Source organism: Solanum dulcamara, chromosome 9, assembly GCF_947179165.1.
Source record: "Solanum dulcamara chromosome 9, daSolDulc1.2, whole genome shotgun sequence".
In the NCBI taxonomy this organism is placed as follows: domain Eukaryota; kingdom Viridiplantae; phylum Streptophyta; class Magnoliopsida; order Solanales; family Solanaceae; genus Solanum; species Solanum dulcamara.
In genome coordinates, this window is record NC_077245.1 from 75,417,128 (window position 1) to 75,439,761 (window position 22,634).

The following is a 22,634-nucleotide window of genomic DNA, read 5'->3' on the forward strand; positions in this document are numbered from 1 at the left end:
ATTGCATCTTATACAAAGTTGTGAACAATTTTATCAAACTAATAGATGAGCTCGCTACCAATGCTCTCCCTGTACATGGCTTTGAGCATTACAAGGCAAAAGATTATTCACTTGCACATGCTCCATTTTCAGGTAATCATTCAGTGTTTATAAGTTTTCATCACTTTGTATTCATTTCGCGCACTTAATAGATTTTTACGAGTCAATATAACATAACCATATGATATAGGTAGCAGCTATGCAGGGGGTCAGTGGGCTGCTGGTGATGAACCCTTATACTACATTGTGTCCCCAAAAGATGTGATTATTGCAAAGCCAAGGTTGGTAAAACTCTTTTCTAATTATCTTAAGGTGTCAATTCCTATGTGATTATGCATATATGCACCAAGCAAAGTAAGGTTCTTGTATGTTATTTGCTGCATATGGTCTGGTTTTTCTCTTTTTTACCAGGATCAATCTCTTCTGAATAATTAGTGCCCGGTTTTGCACTTTTATTTCAAGTGTAACCCATCATGCATGATGCATATATTCTGTGTTGGACAGTGCCATTTTGGTGATCTGTCTTTAAATTTTACAAGTGAAACTTTGGTGATTTCAGGAAGGCATTCAAGTAACTCCTAATATTATAGTAATTCTAGATTCCAAGCATGTTCATTTACCAAAAAGCCATGCATTGTGGAGCTATAGTAGGGCTGCAATGTGGCGTCTTTCATGTTCCATCAGAGAAGCATAACATTTAACTAGCCTAGAAGATATAATTTTGGAAGTGACAAGACAAGTATTTCCTTATGCCTTAAGGTTTTTATGCCCCATTTTTGTGTTTTTTGTCTATTATGTCCATGCTTTCTAATGCATATGCATTTACTTGGTGTATGGACGCCTTTGTTTTGTTTATTTAATTCTTAAATTTTGTGGATTCTATACTGGCATCCACTGATTTTAGTTACTCCTTGTTTATGATTTTCATAGGTCGAGCTTTATGCTGAATATGATCCAAAGATGATGCTTCCCTTTCTCAGAAGTAGCCAGCATTATACACTTGAGAAGGTTTTTGTGAATGAATGGATGACAAGTACCGGTCTCTGGGTTATTTGTTCTTCTTATTGACCTTCTCTTCTTTAATGAACTACGGTAGGCTTATGATATCTGTGTGAAGAGAGATTTATTAAAGGAGCAAGTTTTCATCCTTGGAAGAATGGGGAATGCAAAGCAGGCCCTTGCTGTTATAATAAATAGAGTGGGAGATATAGAAGAGGTGGGTTCTTGCTGATTTGTAGTATTAATATTGCTTTTTTAAATTTGGAATTCAACAGACTTGCCTTATAAGTTATAACTACTCACATGCAGGCCATAGAATTTGTAAGCATGCAACATGATGATGAACTCTGGGATGAGCTGATTAAGCAATGTCTTAATAAGCCTGAAATGGTAAAGCATCACCTTCTTTGTTCCCCTCTTTGTTAGAGCACAGTAGACTGTATGAACATTGTTTTAATGTTTTCCGTTTTGGATTAAGTTGCCTTATTTTTTATTTACAGGTTGGTGTATTGTTAGAGCATACTGTAGGGAATCTTGATCCCCTATATATTGTAAATATGTTGCCCAATGGCTTGAAAATACCTCGGTAAGTTTGTTGATCAAGTAAACTCTCACATTTTCATAGGTATGACGCTTAAACAAGATACATGAAGTTCATTGCTTTTATTCTTTTGGCACAAAATATTTTTATTGCTGGCAAGTCTTCTTGAATAGTGAAATAGGAGGAGGTAATATAATTGTGACTCGACCTAATATTGCTTTTCCATGAGCATCATAAGTTAATTTCTAGATTCTTTGCGACATTTATTGGATGTTGTGGTCAGTATTTATTATGTAATGAGTTAGTCAGATTGGGTTTGAAATTTATGATGCCAAGTGCTGTTAGTTAATCTTGAATCTCTTTGCACATATCTGAATGTTTTGCCATATTGCATTCCATTTTGCAGTCTGAGGGATCGTTTGGTCAAAATTGTCACCGACTACAGAACAGAATTTCTCTTAGACATGGATGTAATGACATACTCAAGGTACATTATTTGTGAGCCTACCTTCCATGGTATCTTACAGAAGATATGCATTTGTTTGCAAGTTGTGATGAAGTAATTCCCTTAACGATTTAATTTCACTGCCAGGTTGATTGTGTCAACCTGCTAGTCAAATACTACAAGGAAGCAAAGTGTGCAATATGTTTGAGCGAGGACGTTGATCAAGCACGCTCCAAAAGAAATGAGCAGAGGGCTTCACATTTAGGAGAGAGAGTCATGAGTATGAAATCCATGGAGGTCTAGTCAAAAACCAGAGGAGGTGGAAGGTGTTGCATATGTTTTGATCCGTTTTCTCTACAGAACGTATCTATTATTGCCTTCTTTTGTTGTCATGCCTACCATACAACTTGTCTCATGGAGTCTACAATTTCTATTGGCGGCGATAAGAAACAGACTGGGGCTTCTTCCAAGGGGATTAATTCATATTATGAATTTGATAATGGTATTGATGACGAAGATGACGACGACGACGATGACGACGAAGATGCTTCTTCAGGTACCCCTCGGATGCGTTGTATTCTCTGTACTACAGCTGCAGGTTGACTATCTGTTGTTTTTTCCGTTTGTTTGTGGTGTACCATAGTTTTGTTTGGTGTGTGCATATATCATGAGCATGTGTTATTATTTATTAGATAGATACTGCTTTCTAATGTTCTATATCTGTATTTTAGGAAATTGTTCTGTATTTATTGATCTGAGTCAAATTCTCTGCTATCCCTTCAATTATTAGGGACGGCTTAACGCATAAAATTCTCCAGATTACTTGTAAGGTGCTGTTCTTTTTGGTTTAATAATTCACATTTCTTCGTCTTCGTCTTCATCTCCTCCCTCTCCTCTTTTTCGGTTTTTGACATTTAGCATTGTGAAAACTGATTATGAAGCTAACCATATCGATGACAGAACAGTACGAAAACACAGTGCTAGTAGTTAGGGTTGTACAGGGCAAACCGATAAACCGCACCAAACCGAACCAAACCGGAAAAAAAACCCAACTAGTGGTTTGGTTTGATTTGATTTGGTGTTTGGAAAAAAAACCCGACCATTATAGGGTTGGTTTGGTTTTAACTAAAAAAAGTCAAACCGAACCCAAACCAACCCGATTATAGATATACTACTTTTAAATTATGTTATACATAAAAATATTTATTAAAATGTAATTTATAAATATTTTTTAAAATTTTTTCATAATTTTTGTTTTCTTTCTTACATTTAGATTTGGATTTGAGAAGCTCATCTAAATAATATACAAAAAAAGCTCATCTTATAAAGTTATATTATAAAGTTAAAACTTCAAACAGTGTTTTGCCTCCATCTTATATGTTGATATTTTGTACTAGAATTCTTTTTAAGAAGTACTTCTCTGTGTTTTTTATTAGATACTATGAAAAATCCGAGAAACCCCAAAAAACCCGAAAAACCGAAAAACCCAAAAAAATCGAAAAACCCGAGAAAAATTGATATCGAAAAACCCGACTTTTATTGGTTTGGTTTGGTTTATAGATTTAATAACCCGACACAAATGGTTTGGTTTGGTTTGTAAAAAATCTGAACCAACCCGGTCCATATACACCCCTACTAGTAGTAATGAAGTTGAATACTAAATAAAATTCCTACATTCGGTGTCCATTGGTATTATTGGTCATATGTATGTTTGGTACGAAGGAAAATATTTTTTTTTATCCATTTACAGGAATCACATGATCATCGGAGAATCATGTCATTCCCGTCACATATAGCCATCAGAGTCTCAAGGGGCTAACAAGCGACTATAGTGCTTATGGTTGTGGGTGTGGTAGCTTCGAGCTTCCCGGGTCTTGCTCGTCATTTTCCCCTTTACTGACCTCTTTTAATTGACTATTTCTTTTGGGAAACATACACAAAATAGATTCAATTTTAAAACTATTTATTCAAATTGGATTCAATCCAAACTATTTACATATCTATTACTCAAACTATTTATCCTCTTACCTCACTTTTTCTTTTCTTATTTTGCGCATGACGTCAACATGATGCGAACACCATTGTAATGAATGAATCCTCTGTAATACTCCATTGGTATATCGATACCATATCGGTATCATATAAGACTGATTTTAATTTTCTGTGATACTCCATCGGTATATTGATACCCTAACGGTATCATATAAGATTGAATTATTTTTAAGAAATAAAAATGAAACAATTAAGAGAAAATTATTAAAGTCACAATCTTATTTATTAAATTTTAAATTAGTAGAAAATATTTATTTGTGATATTTCGTCGGTATATTGATATTATATCGATATCATATAGGTCTGCGTTTAATTCTTTGTGATACTTCGTATCACATATTCATTTTAAAATAAAAGGAGAGTATGAAAATAATGAAGCATTCAAGAGAAAATATTTTCAGTGAAAACCCATTTCTTTTCCGCTACACCTATCCATTCACCAATTGACATCCATAGTGGCTCATATTTAGTTTTTGTCACGAGAAAAAGGGAACATTACCATATATTTTTTAAATATAATTTATTCAGAAGTTCATATCTGACGTGGAAGGTGGAAATAGCATTTATTTATCACTATCCTAAATTGGAGTTTCTTTTATAGTACAAAGATGAAATTGGGGAGGTGCAACATGTTTTTGAGTAAAATTCAATATAAGGCCACACAAAAATACAAATGTGAAAGGCAATTTGGCGAACTATTTAATGACATATTAGCAACAAATTTCGTAGCTAATTTCTATTCTTTTAGTGATTATTGTCATAAAATGGTAAGGTTAATATTAACTACATTCTTTCCTTTTCTAATTAATATTCTGACATATTTTTCTTTTGACAAAATTTTGTTACAGAATTTGTTCACAGCTGGTACAGACACTTCATCTAGTGCAATAGAATGGGCACTTGCTGAAATGATGAAAAATCCCCAAATTTTCCAAAAAGCACAACAAGAAATGGACCAAATAATTGGCAAAAATAGACGTTTAATTGAATCTGATATTCCAAATCTCCCTTATTGGGCTACACAATGTGGCCACAATCTATTGTTTGGCCCAATATGGTGACCTCAATTTTTCAAGCTCACATTGTAATATTGGGCCAAAAATTCTGACCCACATCTATCATTACGGACCCAAAATGGTGATCTCAATTCTCAAGCCCACTTAGATGAAGAAGCACTTTTTGAGTTAAGCAATCTCTCTGGGCTTCTTAAGCATCACCCCCCCCCCCCCCCAAACAGAATATAGACACATCAAAAATTAAATTTGGATAAAAAAATGGATGAGATAATTTTTAGTCTGATATTATGAGTGTACCATGAGGTATGTGTTCACGATAATGAAATATATACAATAATTTATGATAATCTTAGTTAAACATGTAATAACTCTTGTATCTATTTCCAATTAGGTTGAATAATTATTACTTGTTTTAATTCGATTACTCGTTATATATGCAATTAGTTTAAATTAACGTGCATTCCTTCACAAACTATATATGTTGGTTTTTTGGTGTTACATCACAAAGATAACAATATTTGAAAAAATGGAAAAGTCATGATTCTAGAATTATACCTAGATCCAGATTAATTTGATACATACATTATTGGTCCTTGCCATAACCAAAAGGAATATTTAGGTCGTGGACAAAGGGATCTATTTGATTGGTGAGAATTTTTGATGATCAGTAATGTGAATCGTGGTTGCTGCAGATCCGCTTTTGCTGAGAATAAAATTATAATTCTCCTAAACTAATATTTACATGATCGATAACAACCATATATAATTTGAAGTAAACATTGAAGTTTTTATGAAATGATTGCTTGAAAATTTGCTTCATTGCTAAGCTTAGGAACAATTTTTCAGGCATGACTTAGACAACATTCTATCAAATGATTAAATTTTTTTGCAATGTTGCTTTTTTTTTTTATAAAATAAATAAATTGATTAAAATCTGCAAGCTTTTTTTTTTCTTCTATGATGAATGTTCCAAATATATTTTTGGAAAATCCCTTCCAGTCAAAATTTTGAAAACCTCAACCAAACAAGCAATATTTTGCAAATCTTTTTTTCAATAGAACTTCTTACAAAATAAATGAATCGTGAACTCAGTTATTATTGTATGTATTAACTTAACTTTGTTGTAAGAACTTTGTAAACTTTAAATTCTGAATTCGCTTCTATTCTTTGTAGCCCAAAGAAGTACAATGTATTTTTATTTGTTTAAATTACATATATAGCGTGCAATATTTAAATTCTAAATCGGTTACTATTTACTTGTTGTGATTCTAAAGCAACAGTGACTTCCATTAGAATTCTAATTTTTGAGTAAGGGCCCTCTATGCTTTGAATTTATTAATGTGTATAGTGCGCACGTTATTAGACCATCAATTCCAACTTTTGTTATTTTATATAAACGTGCTTTGTTTTGGTCCAAAGATGTATGATATTATTTCAATTGCAACTTTGGAAGAATGCTTTGATAAAGATTGAAATATATGTATCATTATTTTAAAGTTCTTACATCATCACTATTAGTCAAGACGACTTCGAAATGAGTTAAACTATGTTTAACGAATGGTTCAGCCACTTCGTAGGGCCTATGAGCAGTGGTGGAATCAGAAATTTTATGAAGGGGGTTCAAAAAAAATTAAATACGCTAATCAGAAAAAAAATATGTACTTATTAGGATTCGAACCCGCGAGCTGAGACAAGCTAAGGTGAAATATTGAACCTCATTTACCACTAAGCTAGTCCTTTGGCTTATGCTCAAGGGGTTCAATGTTAAATATATACACATAAATTAAAAAAATTATCTTATATATACAGTGTAATTTTTTAACGAAGGGGGTTCGGATGAACCCCCTCACTTGCACGTGGGTCCACCCCTGCCTATGAGCTAGCAGTGGTGAATGAAGCCGATTCAATTGGAATTATTGAACTAAATAAAACATTAAAGAGTTTTATTTGTGATACAAATCCAAATAATTATTTTTCTAATATTTTGTTATGGGGCATGCAATTTTTTTAAATTTAGTTTTAGTTTTTCACTCGATGTCCGGAGTCTGTGGAGCCCGATTAAATTCAGATCGTGCACTGCAGGGCCCATTCGGGGGTGACACTTCCAACAGGATTTTTTTCCATACCTAGGGCTTGAACCCGAGATTTTTGATTAAGGGTGAAACAATTTCACCACTGCATCACAATCAATGTTGGTGGGGCATGCAATTTAATTTAATGCAAAATATAGAATTTTATCAGACTTGAGATGCTGCAAATTCTCTTGAAGGAGAGATGTGCCTTCTAGAATGCATGCAGAATTTTATCAGACTTAGATGTTTTGAATTCTCTTGAAGGAGAGATGTGGCTTCTAGAATGCATGCAAAATTTTATGAGACTTGAGGTGCCGCAAATTCTCTTGAAGGAGAGATGTGCCTTCTAGAATGCATATATATATATATATATATATATATAACGTTAAATTAGTTGATATTAATTATTATTTAAATTTGTATTGTTTGTTCTCAATAAAGATAAATTTATATATTTAAATACTAGAAAATAAATGATCTATTATAAAATAAATTAACTTAGCAATTTAATAAGAAAAAGAGATAGTAAGAGAATGAGAGAATTTCTTGTATTTTTTTTCATTCTGCGCTGCCTTATTTATAGGCAGAAGATAATAATTGAGAGAGGGGACACCACATGAAGGGAGGAAAAGGAAAGAAAAAGAAGTAGAGGAAAAAATGAAAAAAGAAAAGTAAAAAAAGAAAGGGACATTCACTTTCTTTTACAACACTGCCCCTTGGATGTTCATAAATAAAAATTTTAGTGAAAGAACAAATATATATATAGTTATTCTGAACCCCATAGATGTCGTGCTTCATTAAAATCTTACTAAGAAAAACTCAGTGGAAAAAAGTCTAATGAAGGAAAACGAACAAATCTGGTAATACGCCTTGATTGTTGGCTCATTAAAAACCTTACCAGGAAAATTCAGTGGTACAAAACCATGGTTTAGGGAAAAAGAGTACAACGCGTATTTTACTCCCTCTGATGAAAACTTCATTTGATATTTTGGAGACGGCGTATTCCAATCTTATACTTTAGCTTCTCAAAAGTTGATGTTGGTATTGCTTTTGTGAATAAATTTGCAAGATTATCACTTGAACGAACTTCTTGTACATCAATATCACCATTCTTCTGGAGATCATGTGTGAAGAATAATTTTGGTAAAATATGTTTCGTTCTGTCTCCTTTTATGAAGCCACTTTTCAATTGAGCTATGCACGCGACATTGTTTTCGAATATAACTGTAGGTACTTTGGTATCATTTTTTTGAATGCATCTTTCTTTGATGAACTGTATCATCGATCTCAACCACACACACACACACTCTCTACTTTCTTCATGAATTGCTATTATTTTAGCATGATTTGAAAAAGTAGCAACAAGGGACTGTTTTGAAGATCGCCCTGATATAGCAGTTCCTCCGTGTGTTAATAGATAGCCTATTTGCGATCGAGCTTTATATGTGTCTGATAAATAACCTGCATCTGTATAACCAATAAGGTTTGCACAACCTCTGTTAGTATAAAACAAACTCATATTAATGGTACTCTTTAGGTATCGTAAGATATGTTTGATACCGTTTCAATGTTTACACGTTGGAGATGAACTATACCTTGCTAGTAAATTAACAGAAAATGTTATATCAAGTCTGGTTGCGTTAGCAAGATACATAAGTGCACCAATAGCACAGAGATATCGTACTTCAGGACCAAGAAATTCTTCATCCTCTTTTGGAGGTCAAAATAGATCTTTTTCCACTTTGAAGTGATCGAACAATCATTGGAGTACTTAATGGATGTGCTTTATCCATGTAAAATCGTTTTAAGATTTTTTCTATGTAGGCAGATTGGTGGACAAAGACCCCATCTGCTAAATGTTCAATTTGGAGACCTAGATAAAGTTTTGTCTTTTCAAGGTCTTTCATCCCAATTCTTTCTTTAGATATTCAATCACCTTTTAGACCTATTCAGGGGTTCCAATGAGATTTTTGTCATTAACATAAACAGCGAGTATAACAAATTTTGATTCCGTTTTCTTAATAAAAACACACATGGACAAATGACATCATTTATATAACCTTCATTGATCAAGTACTCACTAAGGCGATTATACCATATACGTCCTAATTGTTTTAGACCATATAATGATCTTTCCAATTTGATTGAGTACATCTTCCGAGACTTAGTACATGCTTCAAGCAATTTTAATCCTTCTGAAATTTTCATGTAAATTTCATTATCAAGTGAACCATAAAGATAAGCTGTAACTACGTCCATTAGATGTATTTCAAGATTTTTATATACAGCTAAACTGATAAGATATCAAAAAGTTATTCTATCCATAATAGGTGTATATTCTTTTTCATAATTGACTCCGGATCTTAACATGTGTATATTCACTTGTTATGGATGGAATAACTTTTCGATATCTCTTCAGTTTAGCTGTACATAAAAATCTTGAAATACATCTAATGGATGTAGTTACAACTTACCTTTATGGCTCATTTGATCATGAAATTTATATAAAAATTTCAGAAGGATTAAAATTGCTTGAAGCAAGTACTAAGTCTCGGGAGATGTACTCAATCAAATTGCAAAGATTGTGTTGAAAGTTATATAAATAATGTTATTTTCATGCGTTTTTATTAAAAAAACGAAATTAGAGTTTGTTATACTCGCCGTTTATGTTGATGACATAAATCTTATTGGATCCTCTAAAGAGATTCAAAAAGCTATTGAATATCTAAAGAAAGAATTTGAGATGAAAGATCTTGGAAGGACAAAATTTTGTGTGGGTCTGCAAATCAAACATTTAGCAGACACGGACTTTGTCCACCAATCTGCTTACACTGAGAAAATCTTAAAACGATTTTGCATGAACAAAACACATTTATTAAGTACTCCAATGGTTGTTCGATCACTTGAAGTGGATAAAGATCAATTTCGACCTCTAAAAGAGAATAAAGAACTTCTTGGTCCTGAAGTACCATATCTCTGTGCTATTAGTGCACTTATGTATCTTGTTAACGCAATCAGGCCTAATATAATATTTACTGTTAATCTGGTGGCAAGATATAGTTCATCTCCAACGCGAAGACATTGAAATGGTATCAAGCATATTTTGCGGTACCTAAAGGATACCATTGATATGAGTTTGTTTTATACTAATAAAGGTTGTGCAGACCTTATTGGTTATGTAGATGCAGGTTATTGATCAGATTCACATAAAGCTCGATCTCAGATAGGCTATCTATTTACATATGTCGAAACTGTTATATCATAGCGATCTACAAAGCAGTCTATTGTTGCTACTTCTTCAAATCATGCTGAAATAATAGCAATTCGTGAAGCAAGTAGAGAATGTGTGTGATTGAGATCGATGATACAATTCATCAAAGAAAGATACGGTCTGGAAAATGATATCAAAGTACCACATTTATACTCAATTAAAAGGTGGATTTATAAAAGGAGATAGAATGAAATATATTTCACAAAAATTATTCTTCACACATGATCTCCAGAAGAATGATGAAATTGATGTACAATACATTTGTTCGAGTGATAATCTTGCATATTTATTCACAAAGACATTACCAACATCAACTTTTGAGAAGCTAAGATATAAGATTAGAATGCGTCGTCTCCAAAATATCAAATAATATTTTTATCAAGAGGAGTAAAATACGCGCTGTACTCTTTTTCCCTTAACCAAGGTTTTGTCCCACTTGATTTTTCTGGTTAGGTTTTTAATGAGGCGGCACTCAAGGCGTATTATCAGATGTGTGTACTCTTTTTCCGTCATTAGATTTTTTTCCCACTGACTTTTTCCTAGTAAAGTTTTAACGAGGCACAACATCTATGAATGTTTAGGATAACTATGTATATTTGTTCTTTTACTAGAATTTTTTTTTACACGTGGACATTCAAGGTGGAGTGTTATAAAACTTGTGGATGTTCCACTTTCTTTGTGGAACCCACTTAAAGAAAAAAAAATATACCCTCTCCTTTATCTTTTTGCTCTTGAGGCTATAAATAGCCTTCTTTAGTGAGTAATACAAACACACTCAATTTTCTCAACTCTCTCTTTCTCTTTTACTATCTCTCATTCTTATTAATTTGTTAAGTTAATTTATTTTACAATAAGTAATAATATCTTAATATATATTCACACTTACAAATCAACTATGAATAATGAAAATTTTCATTTTAAAATGATAACCAACGACTGGCTGCATTAATCCACTTATTATCAAGAGATGTAATCCTCCACAATATTTAATGGATACAAAACTTTTAATTTTGAAAGTGGGAGATACACATTCCCTAATTATGATGAAATTGAAGTGGTCCACTTATTTTAGACTTTTTTAAATTTATTTGAAAATTAGTTTTGGATTATGAAATTTCAAATATAACTTCAAATTGTATAGTTATATTTTTTGAAAATTACTCAAAATTTTGTATTCACTTTTTTACTTTCACTATAAATACTTTTTCGATAATATATTTTGCTTACTTATGGAACATCGTAGATTTTAGTAACCAATTCATTCTTTTGACCGTTTACTATATATCTAATTAATTTTCTAATTCAGAGCAAGTATTTATGTGGAAGATAAAAAAAAATAAGTTGCTTATTTATTTTGGGCTATAAAATTAATAGTTCTAGCGGTTAGCTTGTTTCTTTCAAAATTGTTTCTCATAACTAAGAAAGATCATAAAAATAATATACAAGGTTGTTTTATTTAATTGTTATTATTTCAAGATCAATCTATTACTTGTATCATGTATGGATGAAGAATTTCCTTTTTTTAAAAAGGTTTGTTATTCTTTTCTTTCAAAATTTTGTTTTTCTTCCAAATTGCAGTGGCATACTAATTGTGTATATAATAAAGCCAAATTATTGTAACAACCAGACAGTTATATATAGTAATGAACTAATGATAAAGTTATAAAAGTCTCTTAGCTTTATTCAATGAAACTGGAATAGTGGTCATAAAAGGACACACTGAGATTCATGATTTAAAGTCACCTTTTTTGCACAAAAAGAATCTTTTTTTATTTTTAGAAAAAATGCACTTAACCATAAGTATAACATGTTTGACCAAGGTTCTGAGAGACCAAAAAAATTCATTTTTTCCACATAAGAATCCACTTTTATGACAATGAAGGCTACAACAATAATAACATATTCAATAAAATTTCACATATCAATGAGATTTGAGTAGGGTAAAGTGTACAGCCTTATCTCTACCTCTGGAACAGAGAGACTGCTTTTGAAAGACCCTTGATTCATTCTAGGTATGACATTGAATTATATTTTCGAAGAATGATTGTTTGTAATTTTTACTTCATAATCTCTCAGGTTCAAGCCCTAGAAAATAAAAAAAATCCAAATAGACAAAGAGCTTTGCCAACCCCTTCAATGGACCTTAGATATCGCGAATCCAGATTAGCAGGACTAAATGAAAAATCCTGATAGAGAGAGTTATTCCCTTTAATGGATCGTAGCTAGGCAATCTGAATTCAGATTAATTAAATTTCAAAGCAGATATCAGACGACGGATAAGAGAGAAAAAAGAAGAAATTTGTTACACAAATCATTGAATTATGACTCACATGGTAGAGTGAAACACTTATAAATATATCCACAATAAGATATATAGAATCACCAAGAAACATTCTTTTTCTTTACCAAAGTCATTTTTGTTCTAATGAAGATGAATATACTTTTCTTATTCCAATGGCTTCTCTTATTGATCTTCACAAAAACCTCATTAATTTCTTCTAAACCCCATAAAATCCCAAGACTCACACCACTTATTGAAAATATACTTCAAGATTCTAATACCCTTTCTTCTTCAACAACAAATGATCTTCCAAAAGAATTTGAGACTTATTACTATACACAAACACTTGATCATTTTAATTATGGACCAAAAAGTTATTCAACATTTAAGCAAAGGTACATAATTAATTCTAAGTATTGGGGTGGTTCCAATTCAAATTCTCCAATATTTGCCTATCTTGGTGCTGAATCTTCTATTGATGGAGACCCTCTTGGTATTGGATTTCTCACTGAATTTGCCCCTCAATTTAAGGCTCTTCTAGTTTACATGGAGGTAATTAATATAAATTCATTAATTATATTCCATCAGTATATGTATCAATTAAACTACAACTCTCTTATTTTGCTTTGTTTTGTCATGTGTTTTTGGTAACTAAAACTCAGTTAGTGTTTGAGCATAAATTTTTTAAAAAATTATCTTTGAATATCTGTTTGGCCATAATCTGATCTCATCAAATATTTTCGAGTTATCAAAAGCTGGCTAGCCCAGACTAGCTTTTGGGACTTCTCTCACAAAATCTTAAAAAAATTCAAGTAAAATGCATGTCTAAAAACAACTTCAAAAACTCAAATAATCAAGTTTTAAATTTTAATTTTAAAATTTATGATCAAATGAAAGCGTCTTGAAAATGGAAAAAAGTATTATGAGTACTGTTTCCTTATGGTGGAGCCATCCTTACTTAGAGGTGGTGATGGAGTCGGAATTGGCCTTGTTTATATCTTCGATGCAAGAGCACTCGATCAGTGAGCTATATATATATATATATATTAGAATATTGTCCATAATTTAGTCCAAATTGTGGTGGTATATATTCTTGTTTTTGGGGTCAAAATGATTTATTATAAATAGATAGTAGATTTTAAATTTCGTTAACTTCTATCACTGTATATACTATATGTATATGTTACGTTAAATTCTCTTAGCTTCTCTATGCATTTCCTTCTTTATATTTTGATTTCACTCGCTGAAATTCTTGGTTCCGACACTAATACTTTTATTAGTGAATTTGTTAGAACACGAATTTTGATTAGTCGGACCAAAGACTTTTGTGCCTTATTTATTTATTTTTTTGCATACTCTTTTTCAGCATAGGTATTATGGAGAGTCAAGACCATTTGGGACAATGGAAGAAGCTCTACAAGATGAAGATACTAGAGGATATTTCAATTCAGCACAAGCTATAGCTGACTATGCAGAGCTTTTGTTACATATTAAAGAAAAATATTCAGCAAAAAATTCTCCAATTATTGTCATTGGAGGATCCTATGGAGGAAGTAAGAAATAAAAACAAATTAAGATATTTTTCAGAAAATATTTTTTTAAATTTCTATAGACGATTGATCAAAAATTTTATAAAATATTTTCTCTAGAAAAATTATTAAAAATGAGGAAAATGACTTTTTCAGTGAAAATATAGGAAAAATAAATTCAAATTAATTAGTAGCAGTTCAGATTGATTTTGTCATTCCAACATTCAAAGCAACACACTTCATTTTCACCCTATCCTTACCCCAGTACCCCCAACCTTCGTAATATCTATCTAGATTATATACAAATATTTGTAAATTCAAGAAAACAATTTTCATGAAAAATATATATTTAATTTTCTTTCGGTAAAGCACACCCTCTTAAAGTTTGAATTTAATTAAAACTCTTTCTATATTTTTTTTCTAATTATTTATTATTTTGCAGTGCTTGCTTCTTGGTTTAGAATGAAGTATCCACATATAGCTCTTGGTGCTTTAGCTTCATCAGCTCCAATTCTTTATTTTGACAATATCACTCCACAAAATGGATATGATTCAATTGTGTCTAGGGATTTTAAAGTAAGAAAATTATTTAATTTAAATTTTTTTGACTTTTAATAAGTCCTTTATTATTTTATTTTTTGAACTAACATGTTAATTAATTTTTTAATTATTTCAGGAAGCTAGTAAGAGTTGTTACCATACTATAAGAAAATCATGGCCAATAATTGACAAGATTGCTTCTAGAAAAAATGGACTCTCCTATCTCAGTCGGAAATTCAAGACTTGCTCGTAAGAGTTTAAGTTATATATATCATCAGAATTTTTATATTAGTATGTTATTTTTATTTGTCGTAGTAAATTATTTTTCTTATTTACGTGTAGATATTTTTTGGATTGTTTGATGGTGTACTCAGTGTAAAGAGTTTTACATCATTAGATACCTTTATTTATTGTAGTAACCAGTGTTAATATTATGATAATACATTTTTTGTGCACGAATTATTCACACTATCAGCGTGAAAATATTTATACTATCAAGTTATTTTTATCTGTTGTAGCATGCAACCTATTTTATTTTGATCATCAGAAATCCTACATTTTTAAAATACACATCCTTTAAGAGTATAGGAACTTCTTTTTTGCACGAATTATATATATAAACATGCATGTATCGTTAATGTAAGTAATTTTTATACCATCAGTTCTAATTATATTTATTATAGCATGCAATACATGTCTTATATTCAAAAGTACAAATCTCACATTTTTTTAAAACTTACCTATATGATATCATTTGAGTGATCTAATATGGTAATATCTTTTTAGTTCATAAATTGTATATATGCATTAATATTGTTAGTATAAGTAATTCACCATCAAATCACTTTTATATATCTGTTTTAGTGTAATTTTTCTTTAATTCTTTTTTTATTTATATATATTTATTTAGTCTTGATTTTTTGGAATTTCAGGAAGTTGAATGATTCATATGAGTTGAAGGATTATTTAGATACAATATATTCTGTGGCTGCTCAGTATAACAAGCCACCAAATTACCCAGTGACAGTAGTTTGTGGAGGAATTGATGGTGCACCAAAAGGAAGTCATATTCTTGATAGAATTCAAGCTGGAATTGTTGCATTTAAAGGAAATTCATCTTGTTATAACACAAATTCCATGCCTAGTGAAACAGGTTTGGGATGGAGATGGCAAGTAAGTAACACTAATAATTAACACTAATTTATTCGAAAATTTAAGTTATAAACACTGATTCTATAAAGATATATATGTAGTTTACATGTACTATATCAGGATAGAATAGGTTAGTTAGTTACTATTTTTATCAGGTTTTCAATTAAACATATTTATAATTACTTTATAAGTGATCTGATTGTGAACGCCTGAAAATTTGACCTATTAGTCATTTAACGTGGATACTCATGACTTTGGAGATTAGGGTTCAAACTACAGTTAAAACAAAAAATATAGATGATTTTTTTCCATCTGTTGAGTCTTGATAGGGCCAGAGTTGCTCGAGACCTATGATGGGGAGGCAACAGGTACCTAATCATGAGTACCTAAGGCTTAAGGGTGTGGCTTAGAGTGATCAATGAAGTCGGGGCAAATTTTGGATAACATGATCCTAATTAATTTCAGTAGAAACAAAAATATTTGGTGATTTTTTTTATTTGTATAAATCTTGACGGAGCTAGTAATAACCACTTGATTGTATGGACCTAAGGCTACGTACGATAACCTCGAGGTCAATGAAATGGATGCAAATTTCGGAAATTTAGGGGTTTAAACCGTAGCAAATACAAAGAATACTTTTTGATGTCTTCATATATTTGTCTATCTCTTGATAGATAGAGTTATATTTGTTATTATATTAATTAAAAAAATAAGTACTGCATAATAAAATAATTGAGATATGAACAAACTGACTCGTTTTATTATTTTGTAGACATGCAGTGAGATGGTGATGCCTATAGGGCGTGGGGAAAATGACACAATGTTCTTTCCAGCTCCTTTCAATTTGAATGAGTTCAAAAAAGATTGCAAGAGCCAATATGGTGTCTCACCTCGTCCACATTGGATCACAACTTATTATGGAGGACACGTATGTATACTTATTTCTCATACTTTAATTAGTTACATATTGTAATCTCATTTTTTTTTATTTTCGACCTAATGTATAATTATAACACGTGGTGATGCACGTGCAATTCGCATAATTCAGATTCGTGTTATTAGAAAGCTATGTTGCTTGTACTACTACATAATAACGACGGGTGTATGTTAGATTTTTTAAAGATAGTGCATTTTGTAAAGATTTTTAAAAAATTCGAACAATATAGTCAAAAACTTTTACTTTAAAAATAAAATACATTCTATTAAAGGAGACTTTATTCTCATCAAGGCTCGAATCCAAAACCTCTTACAACAATCTTTCATTAAGCTTGTTTTGTCATGTTACTTTTTCTTATACTATATTAGATTTGTGAACTTACTAAATGAGTGAATTTTGCAGGACATAAAATTAATTCTTCATAAGTTTGCTAGCAACATCATTTTCTCTAATGGGCTAAGAGATCCTTATAGTAGTGCAGGGTACGTACACCCCCACCCCTACGTCCACACAATTATTTTTTTCCTTTTTCTATTTGGTTTTATTTATTCTTACACTAATATTTTATTTTATTTTCTAATTTAGGGTTTTGCAAGATATATCTCCTAATCTACAAGCTGTCTACACACGTAACGGTATGCCATTTACTTACTTTCCAAAAAAAGAAATTAGTAATAAAGGAACTCATGTTGTTTGTTTTGGTAGAATTGGAAATGTTATTGAAGGCATCAACATCAATAATGAATTTTACAATTATGTGAAAAAGATATTTACTTCATTATTAGATTACTTATAAGATAATAATAAATAATTTTTTAAAATATCACGTATAAATAAACAAAACTTATGATGAAATGGATAGAATCCTTAATTAGCTTTCACCTGTAATAAGAGATTTTGGATTTATGAATCATGGAAATAATCCTAATAGCAACAGCTTCATAGGAACAACGCCTATTGGCCACTTTTTTGCCAAGTCTTTAAAAAATAGTCATTGTCATAAAATTCAAAAATTTCACGAGTAAAACTCAATGACAATGACTAACTTTAATTTACAAGGGCTGAAAAGTGGCTACTTTGTTAACGTTGCACGAGCACTTCCCCCTTTAATGTGCAAAAAAAAAACGTGAATCTAGATTAATTGAGACCTCCATATAAGTAGTGAACGTCGAGTGGAAAATAAATAAAAAACTTTTTTTTTCTTGGAGATATATGTTGACTCTAATTTCTTCTTATTTCCTTTTTTTGTGTGTGTAGGTTCTCATTGTCTAGACATTCTTACTAAAAAACCAACTGATCCAGAATGGCTAATCATGCAAAGGAACACAGAAGTTAAAATCATGGAAGGATGGATAACAAAGTACTATGCTGATCTTAAAGCCCTAAAAAATGGCAAAATGCACTAATTAATTAAAAAAATTAGTCCATTTATTGTATTTTCAAAAGTATAATTAATATAAATTAAGAAATAAAAAGGAGAAAAAAATGTTCTCTAATATTGATGAATTACATGTTTGAAGCAGAACTAGCAAAGTTGTTCTCTTTATTCCTCTCTAAATTTTACTTCATAATCATCAAGAAATTAAATTAATATATTATCATAGTATTTAAGTTTTATGTAATGATAGTGCCAAAAAACAAATCACACGAGAACTAAATTTTAATTTGTGACCGTAGACTATAAGTGTCACGTATAACGAGATTTAATTACCTATATAATATTGAATTGATCAATTATCTAAATATTTTTTAGGATTTAACTTACAATTTCAGTAGAACTTGATAATTTTAACTCAGACTTTATATTTTGTGTCGAAAAAAATATAAACTACTTTAGGCCATCTGTCACAGCACACATGCACACATAACATTATTAGATGTAATACAATGATATGCTCATGGGGTTTGTCAATTGCACGCCCGCATTCGCACTCAATTAAAGGTCCCAATACACTAAATTTTCACTATGCGCAGAATTTGAAAAAAAAAAGACTATAAAAAATTATGATATGTATTGTAAAAGAAAGTGAATGTTCCTTTCTTCTTTTACTTTTTTTTATTTATTTTTTCCTCTGCTTCTTTTTTTTCCCTCCCTTCACGTGTTGTCTCATCCCTCAATTATTATTTTCTGCCTATAAATAAAGCAGCACAGAATGAAAAGAAACACAAGAAATTCTCTCAATCCTCTCAATTCTCTCACTCTTACTATCTCTTTTCTTATTAAATTGCTAAGTTAGTTTATTTTATAACATGTTATCAGCACGAGCCTCCATCACTTTCAGCAATTTTAACAAGGTAACAAAAGAGTAAGGATTTATTTTCTTAAAATGTCGAATATCTCTAAACTTGAATTTGTTCCTCTTGATATATCTGGAAAAGGCTACTCATCATGGGCACTAGAGGCCGAAAAACACCTAGAATCGATGGATCTGGCACACACCATCAAAGATGACAATACGGCATATAGTCAAGACCGTGCCAAAGCCATGATATTTCTCCGCCAACATCTTGACGGGAGTTAAAATTACAGTACCTCACATTAAAAGACCCTCTTAAACTATGGAAGAATCTAAATGAAAGATATGACCACCTGAAGTTGGTCATCCTTCCACATGCACGTCATGATTGGTTAAATCTGAGATTAATGGATTTTAAAAATATAACTGAATATAATTCTGCCTTATTTAGAATTATATCACAGTTAAATTTATGCGGAGAAGAAATCACTGATCAAAACAAACTTGAAAAAACATACTCCGCATTTTCACCCGCACATATGCTCCTGCAGCAATAATATCGCAAAAAAATTTTTAAAAATAATCTGAATTACTTTCTCACCTTCTTACTGCTGAACACCACAACGAACTGTTAATGAAAAAATCATAATAGTCGGCCCGTTGGTTCTTTGTCATTTTCTGAAGTGAATCAGGCAAACTATAATCAACGAGAAAGAGGTCATGGCCCCATCGTGGTCGAGGTCATGATCGAAGAAGAAATTATAATCATGATGCTCGGCTGGCACCGAAAAAGGATCAGCAATATAAAGAAGAATGAAAAGTCAGAAGCTATACCAAAGAAAAATTCAGAAAGTATATGTCATAGATATGGAGGTATGGGGCATTGGTCACGGACCTGCCGGTCATCAAAACGTCTGGTTCAGCTTTATCAAGCATCCTTGAAGAGGGTAGAAAATAATCTAGAGACAAACTTTATCTCTAAAGATAATATTGAGCCTATGCATCTAGATATAACTGATTTCTTTAATTTTCCAAAATAAAATATGAATATTGATAACTCTAATAATATTTAAATAATTTTTCTTTCATTTGGTTTGTACTAAATAATATGTTTGTATTTTTCTAATCCATGTAAATAAATAAAATTTGAGCCATGTATTAATTATAATATTTGCCTTATTTCTTTTTGAAGAAAAGTATGGATATGCCTCAAATTTTATTTGGATCAATAATCAACCACGAGGATATTTGTGTAATTGATAGTGGAACAACTCATGCCATTTTTAAAGACGAAAAATATTTTTTCAACTTGCTTAGAAGAAAAGCAAATGATACTACAATTTTTGGTAATTCAAAAAAGATTGAAGGCTCCGAAAGAGCTACTATATTTCTGCCTAAGGAGACAAAAATTATTATAGAACATGCATTGTTCTCTTCTAAATCCCCTAGAAACTTATTAAGTTTTAAAGATATCCGCAAAAATAAATATCATGTTGAGCCACTAAATGAAATACATATTGAATACCTTGGTATAACCAAGAGTGTCTCAGGCTAGAAATATATTTTGAAAAAATTATCAACTTTGTCGTCTGGCTATATTATGCAAAAATTAGTGCAATTGAAGCACATTTGATCGTAAATCAGAACTTTACTGATCTAAATACATTTGTGTTATGGCATGATCGGATAGGTCATCCTGGATCAATAATGATGAGACGAATTCTTGAAAATTCAATTGGACATCCGTTAAAGAATCTGAAGATTCTTACGAATGATGAATTTTTATGTGCTGCTTGTTATCAAGGCAAATAAATTGCTAGACCATCAACCTTGAAGGTTGGCATTGAATCTACTGGCTTTTTAGACCGTATACATGGAGATATATGTGGACCTATTCATCCACCTAGTAGATTGTTTAGATATTTTATGGTCCTAATAAATGCATCATTTAGATAGTCTAAAGAGTGCCTGTTATTATTTCGCAACCTGGCGTTTGCGAAGTTGTTAGCACAACTAATAAGATTAAGGACGCAATTTCTAGATTATCTAATTAAGGCTATTCACCTTGATAATTCCGGAGAATTTACTTCCCAAGCTTTTGATGATTATTGCTTATCAATTGGGATAAAAATTAAACATCATGTTGCTCATGTTCATACTCAAAATAGCCTTACAGAGTCATTTATTAAGCGCCTACAATTGATAGCAAGACCTCTACTATAACAACAACAACAACCTAGTGAAATCCCACAATATGGGGTCTAGGGAAGGTGAAGTGTACGCAGACCTGACTCCTACCAAGGCAGGACGGTTGTTTTTGAAAGACCTTTGGCTCAATAAAAGCAAAAAAGCATAAAAGAGGTTAGATAAGGCATATATGAGAAAGCAAATAACGAGAACGACAGGGATAAAATTACCAATTACTATTTGAGGTCAGTCTCAGACTGACAAATTATAATAAATACTCTCTGTCATAATTAGTATTTGGTCATGAGCCAAGTATAGCCCATCAATAAAATTTTGGTTGTGCGGTATACGTGCCTGTATCACTACCACAATAAATACTGTTTGAGATCATAATAAATACTATTTGGGGTCATACTATCTTACATGCAGCAGCACTTGTACATCTCAGACTGATAAATTATAATAAATACTCTCCGTCACAATTAGTATTTAGTCATGAGCCAAATATAGCCCATCAATAAAATTTTGATTGTGCGGTATACGTGCCTGTAGCACTACCACAACATACAAAGATGGGCCCTCAATAAAGGTTAGGTATATATGTTGGGTTTGACTCACCCTCCATAATTCAATACCTTGAACCGTTGATAGAAGACTTATTTACTGCTTGATTTGTAGATTATCAGTTTGATGAAATAACTTTTCCGCAATTAGGGGGAGAGAAAAAAGAACCCGAAAGAGAAATTGCGTGGAAAATTTCATCATTATCTCATTTTGATCCACGTACCCGCATGAGTGAGCAGAAAATCCAAAAGATCATCCACTTACAGAAATTAGCAAATTAAATATCGTATGCATTTACTAATTTGAAATGAATAACTAAGTCACATATCCCTACAGTGAATGTGCCTATCCGGATTGATGTCCCAAAAGAACCATCTACTAGTATCATAACTTCTGAATTCCAAACACGCCTTAAGCGTGGTAGACCATTGGGTTCAAAGGATAAAAATTCTAGAATGAGAAGTGTGTGGATTAATGATCTTGGGAATATTTACGTGCCAATAGCAACTAAAACTCATATATTATTGCTAGATTTGAAAACAAAACTTCTAGAGTTCATATTGTGCATATTTCGTATTATTGTAACTAAATAGCATGTTTAAAATTTTGCAGGTCTAAGTGAGTACAAATGGACATAAGAAGCATAATTTAATGGAAATTAAAACTCAAGGGAGAAATAAAATCACAAGGCAACTAAAATACACTGCAACAAAGCAAATCGATATCACGGAGTAAGAACCTACACTTTTTATTCCAAAACATGAAATGTATT

At 31.4% G+C, this 22,634-nt stretch overlaps 2 protein-coding genes across 2 annotated transcripts; both read left to right on the forward strand.

The window, feature by feature from the left end:
* The first annotated feature begins 45 nt into the window (after nt 1–45).
* Nucleotides 46–2,896, forward strand: LOC129902436 (vacuolar protein sorting-associated protein 41 homolog). The gene is made up of 8 exons (XM_055977670.1): nt 46–132; nt 230–320; nt 970–1,047; nt 1,136–1,255; nt 1,348–1,428; nt 1,539–1,624; nt 1,986–2,066; nt 2,172–2,896. The coding sequence occupies exons 3-8, from the start codon at nt 1,000–1,002 to the stop codon at nt 2,191–2,193; spliced, it is 438 nt and encodes a 145-aa protein (XP_055833645.1). The 5' UTR covers nt 46–132; nt 230–320; nt 970–999; the 3' UTR covers nt 2,194–2,896.
* A 9,921-nt stretch (nt 2,897–12,817) lies between these two features.
* On the forward strand, nt 12,818–18,380 carry LOC129902681 (uncharacterized). The gene is made up of 9 exons (XM_055978047.1): nt 12,818–13,268; nt 14,083–14,269; nt 14,688–14,821; nt 14,922–15,034; nt 15,718–15,958; nt 16,710–16,865; nt 17,277–17,356; nt 17,460–17,509; nt 18,132–18,380. Exons 1-9 carry the CDS (start codon nt 12,861–12,863, stop codon nt 18,278–18,280), a joined length of 1,518 nt encoding a protein of 505 aa, XP_055834022.1. The 5' UTR covers nt 12,818–12,860; the 3' UTR covers nt 18,281–18,380.
* Nucleotides 18,381–22,634: the final 4,254 nt, after the last annotated feature.

Coding starts and splice junctions, on each gene's coding strand:
- LOC129902436 (XM_055977670.1), top strand. CDS start 1,000: ATGATGCTTCCCTTTCTCAGAAGTAGCCAGCATTATACACTTGAGAAG. Junction 1,625..1,985: donor AATGGCTTGAAAATACCTCG/GTAAGTTTGTTG, acceptor TCCATTTTGCAG/TCTGAGGGATCGTTTGGTCA. Junction 2,067..2,171: donor GATGTAATGACATACTCAAG/GTACATTATTTG, acceptor TTTCACTGCCAG/GTTGATTGTGTCAACCTGCT.
- LOC129902681 (XM_055978047.1), top strand. CDS start 12,861: ATGAAGATGAATATACTTTTCTTATTCCAATGGCTTCTCTTATTGATC. Junction 13,269..14,082: donor CTCTTCTAGTTTACATGGAG/GTAATTAATATA, acceptor ACTCTTTTTCAG/CATAGGTATTATGGAGAGTC. Junction 17,357..17,459: donor GATCCTTATAGTAGTGCAGG/GTACGTACACCC, acceptor TTTCTAATTTAG/GGTTTTGCAAGATATATCTC.